This window comes from Capra hircus, chromosome 29, assembly GCF_001704415.2.
Source record: "Capra hircus breed San Clemente chromosome 29, ASM170441v1, whole genome shotgun sequence".
Taxonomy (NCBI): domain Eukaryota; kingdom Metazoa; phylum Chordata; class Mammalia; order Artiodactyla; family Bovidae; genus Capra; species Capra hircus.
In genome coordinates, this window is record NC_030836.1 from 26,720,542 (window position 1) to 26,725,881 (window position 5,340).

A 5,340-nucleotide genomic window follows, 5' to 3' on the forward strand; every position below is an offset into this window, starting at 1 on the left:
CCATGTCACAGCTAATCTGCGTTAGAAGCCAGGGCCAGGTTACTAGGATTACTTCCTCCCATCATAGTGGTGAGGGAAGAGTTGAAGAAAATAAGGAAGTGTTGAAATGAGAGGAGAACAATTGTATCCTAATCCATCTGTCTTCCCTTTGGATTATCCAGCAGGTATGCTTGCATATGGCAGGACTGGTCTTCCCTCTGTAGGCTGTTTGTAATGTACTTTGCTATATTTAGCTTGTAACAGCTCTAATGAAGGGCAAGTCCACATCACTCTGTATTGTAATAATGGTAAAGTCAGATTCTATGGGACCAGGTTGGGATAGTGTTAGGCATTCCCATTGTGTATACTCTTTTGCGCTGGGCTTCTCTGGGGCTCAGTGGTAAAGAACCCTCCTGCTAATGCAAGAGATGTGGTTTGATCCTGGGTTGGGAAGAACCTCTGGTAAAGGAAATGTCAGTTCACTCCAGTATTCTTGCCTGGGAAATTCCATGGACCCAAGAACCTTGAAGGCTATAACCCATGGGGTCACAAAAGAGTTGGACGCAACTTAGTGACTAAAAAAGAAAAAAACTGAGCTCTTTTGTAGGATGAGACACTATGGAAGAGCTGGGTTGTTCTCTAATGGAACCCTTTTGTCCTGTATCCACAGATTCCCTCAGAGAAGAATGGCTCCTGGAAATGACTCTTTTGTAACTGAATTCATTCTGTTGGGATTAACAGACCGACCTGACCTCCAACTCCCTCTGTTCTTACTGTTCCTAGGAATGTATATGATCACTGTTCTGGGAAATTTGGGATTGATATTCCTAATCACACTGAATTCAAATCTGCACACCCCCATGTACTTTTTCCTCTTTAACTTGTCCTTCATAGATCTCTGTTATTCTTCTGTGTTTACACCCAAAATGCTGATTAACTTCACATCAAAGAAGAATATTATCTCTTACATGGGATGCATGACCCAGCTCTACTTCTTCAGTTTTTTTGTCATTTCTGAATGCTATGTGCTGACATCGATGGCCTATGATCGCTATGCGGCCATCTGTAACCCACTTTTGTATAATGTTGCCATGTCCCCTAAAGTATGTTCCAGCCTTGTGCTTGCTTCCTACTTGATGGCATTTTCTGGTGCCATGGCTCACACTGGATGCATGCTGAGACTGACCTTCTGTGATGCAAACACCATCAACCATTATTTCTGTGATGTCCACCCTTTGCTCCAGCTCTCCTGCACAAGTACCTATGTCAATGAGCTTGTAGTTTTCACTGTGGTGGGAATCAGCATCATTGTGCCCAGTTTCACTATCTTTGTCTCTTATTGTCTCATTCTCACCAATATTCTCCAAATCAAATCCACAGAGGGCAGGTCCAAAGCCTTCAGCACTTGTACTTCCCACATAATTGCTGTTTCTCTGTTCTTTGGATCAATGTCATTCATGTATCTCAAACCATCTTCTGCTGGTACTATGGATGAGGAAAAAATCTCTTCTGTCTTTTACACCAATGTGGTTGCTATGATGAACCCCTTAATCTATAGTTTGAGAAATAAAGATGTGAAAACTGCTCTGAGAAAAACTCTTAGTAGGAGATAATTTTGAATAGAGTATCTCTCTTTGTGAAGTTGGTCAAGGGCAGAAAGTTTCTGTGTTTAATCATAGTAACTTTGTTGACTATCTTATTTCTTTTTAACCATGTGGAAGGAGAGCTGAGTCATCTCACAATTTATTTCCACTTTTTAGAATTGGTCTCTCTTTTCTTACCACTAGCACGATTTCCTTTCCTCACTTTCTCCCATTTATTAATACTCTTCAGAAAAATTTATTAAATCTGTCTTTTCTATCAGTTTGAACTTTTTCCCTGTTGAAATAGAAGACTTGTCTACTGATGATTAAATTGGGGAACATTAGTTTGATGTTGTGTCTTTATGGTTGTCTTATCTGACATCTGCCATTGGAAGCATGAATCAGAGAATGTTTTTCCTTCCAGCCTTCCTTGAGCAAGAATATATTTCATTTAATCCCTGAGATATAAAGTTACATAATGGCTAAGTATAAAAACTTTTGTTTTTGTTGCCAATGCACATTTTGCTTTTTTGACAAGAAGTTTCTTACTTTTACACAGCCAGTCCTGCACATAACAAATTATTAACATAAACTTCTGGATGGGAAAGTATAACTCAAAGTAGTAATTGCTTTATTTACAGTTGTATATTTCTTAATGAAGACACCTAGGCTAAATTTAATTTTATGTTTTAAAGTCTACTAATCTTAGTATACTTTGCTTCTGCTTTATCTCATTATTTTTGTTTAATTAAACATGGCACAAAGGAAAATATTCTAATTCGAAATTAGGCTATGCTTTGTCCCTGGCTCACATGAATTTTTCTCAGGATAGGTATTTTTTTTCAGTTTTTTTTGTTGTTGTTGTTGCTTTGTTTGCTTATGAAAATAATTTATTTTGTGCTTGTTGTTGGGAAATAAGAAGCCTATGGACCTGAATACCGGGGAAATGATTGGCTTAAGTAAGGACATTATTTTTTCCAAAAAATTAAGAAAAAAAAAAAATGGAACACTTTCAAGTGTTTGTGATTCAAGGAACAGGGTTTGGTAGATTAAAGAGTTCAGAATTCTGTCATGAGGCCAAGGTCAACAAGCCACATTGCCAATAAATAAGAGGTCTTTGTGGGGGTTTCTCATGAGGCTTTGGAACTCTGTTTAAATATGGGTTTTTTACCTATTCCATCTAATACATTAAATGTTTAGTCCATAAAGCTTTAATAAACTTATGATACATAGTGACCATACTATAGTAGGGTCTTTTGAGATGAAGGTAAAAATGTTGTGACTACCTGTGAGGAAAAAGTTATAGGACATTCCCCCCCACCCCGAAGATAAAATAACTATTAGTGATTAAAACTCAAATTAGGGATAAGGAATCTGGGAAATAAAATTTTGAAATTAAAAGACTCATTTTCATGATTCTCTTCCTTTTCTGGAAGACCTAGAAATATGAAGGAGATCACAGGATTTCTATGGATAGAATGAAAAGTCATTTGATAATTAAAAAATTAAACTCATCAACCTCCAACACTGTATGTGACCTGGGCAAAACTTTATCGCTTCTGTTTTGTTGGCTACTTCCTCATGGATTTTAGGGTATAAAATACTCAAAATGCTGTTAGAAAATGATAATCTGAAAGAAATATTTGATGACTAATTCAAGCTATGACTTTTCTCAAATAAGATGTTGGATTACTTTCGTTTTGAGAAAATACGGGGAAATGGTTAGTCTAAAATACTTAAATGATTCTGTGCACAGTCTTTCAGTTGTGTCCCACTCTTTGTGACCCCATAGACTGTAGCCCTCCAGACTCCTCTGCCCATGGAATTTTCCAGGCAAGAATACTGGAGTGGGTTGCTATAGGTTTGTTGTATGTGGCCTTTATTATGTTAAGGTACCCTCTAGGTCTTGTATCTGTAGTGTAGTAGTTATCATGTTTGCCTCACATGTCAAAGATCCCTGGTTTGAAACAGGGCAGAAACAGACTTTCAGAAGCCTAAGGATCTCTGCTACTCCCTAATTTCTATGGCTCAGTAATAAAGAATCTGCCTGTAAAGCAGGAGAACCAGGTTCGATCCCCGGGTTAGGAAGATCCCCTGGAGAAGGAAACGGCAACCCACTCCAGTATTCTTGCCTGAAGAATCCCATGGACTCAGTAGCCTGGCGGGCTACAGTTCATAGTGTCACAAAGAGTTGGACAAAATTGAAGGGACTTAGCACACATGCACATGTACCCTCTATGACTTTCTGGAGAGTTTTTATCATAAATAGGTGCTGAATTTTGTCAAAAATTTATTGTACATCTATTGAGATGATCATATTGTTTTTATTCTTTGATTGGTTGGTGTGGTATATCACATTGATTGATTTGCAGAATTTGAAAAATCCTTGCATCCCTGGGATGAATTCCAATTGATCCTGGTGTGTGATCTTTCAAAAGTATTGTTGGATTCAGATTGTTAGAATTTTGTTGAGGAGTTTTGCATCTATTTTCATCAATGCTATTTGCCTATAATTTTCTTTTTTGTGCTATCTTTGTCTGGCTTTGGTTTCAGGTCTTGGTGGCCTCATAGAATGAGTTTTAACCTTTTCCTTCCTCTGCAATTTTTGGGGAACAGTCTCAGGAGCATATGTGTTAATTCTTCTGTAAATGTTTGGTAGAATTCCCTTTGAAACCATCAGGTCTTGGGCTTTGTTTTGCTGGGAGTATTTTAATAATAGTTTCAATTTTAGTGCTTGAGATTGGTCTGTTCATATCTTCTATTTCTCCTTGGCTCAGTCTTGAGAGACTGTGTTTTTCTAAGAATTTGTCCATTTTTTCCTGGTTGTCCATAACATTGGCACACAGTTGCTCATCATAGTCTTATGATTCTTTGTATCTCTGTGGAGTCATTTGTAACTTTTTGCTTTTCATTTTTAATTTTATTGATTTGAGTCCCCTCCCTTTTTAATTTGAGTTTTGCTAAAGGTTTATCAATCTTTTTTATCTTTTCAAAGAACCATATTTTCATTTTATTGATCTTTGCAACTGTTTTCTTTATCTACTGCATTTATTTCTGCTCTTATCTTTAGGATTTCTTTACTTCAACTAGCTTTATTTTTTTCTGTTTATGTCTACAAGTGTTTTATTTTGGCCTTAACCTGATCTGATTTGTTTTAGGTTGAGTATTACCTCACACCTGCCAAAATGGCTATCATCAAAAAAATCCACAAAGAATAAATGCTGGAAAAGGTGTGGAGAGAAGGGAACCCTTCTACACTGCTGGTGGGAATGTAAATTTGTATAGCCACTATGAAGAACAGTTTGGCAGTTCCTTAAAAAAAAAAAATAGAACTATCATATGACACTGCAATCCCACCCCTGGGCATATATTGGAGAAAAGCATCAACTGAACAGATAAACGTGCACCCCAATGTTCATTGCATCACTATTTACAATAGCCAAGACATGGAAGCAATCTAAATATCCATTAATAGAGGGATGGATAAAGAAGTCATGGTGCATATATACAATGGAATACTACTCAGCCATTAAAAACGAATGAAATAATGACATTTGCAGCAACATGGATGGACCTAGAGATTGTTATACTGAACGAAGTACATCAGACACAGAAGGGGAAATATCATATGAAATCCCTTATATTTGAAATCCAACAAGAAATAATGCAAATGAACTTACAGAACAGAAAGTGATTCAGAGAGTTAGAGAATGAACTAATGGTTGCCAGGGGAAGGATGGGAAGAAGAGATGGGAGTTTGGAATGGATTTGTGCACAC

General features: G+C 37.1%; 1 protein-coding gene across 1 annotated transcript; it reads left to right on the forward strand.

Moving 5' to 3' along the window:
• Positions 663 to 1,592, forward strand: LOC102175555 (olfactory receptor 147-like). Its single transcript, XM_005699561.3, has one exon. The coding sequence runs from the start codon at positions 666 to 668 to the stop codon at positions 1,590 to 1,592; it is 927 nt and encodes a 308-aa protein (XP_005699618.2). The 5' UTR covers positions 663 to 665.

Coding starts and splice junctions, on each gene's coding strand:
- LOC102175555 (XM_005699561.3), top strand. CDS start 666: ATGGCTCCTGGAAATGACTCTTTTGTAACTGAATTCATTCTGTTGGGA.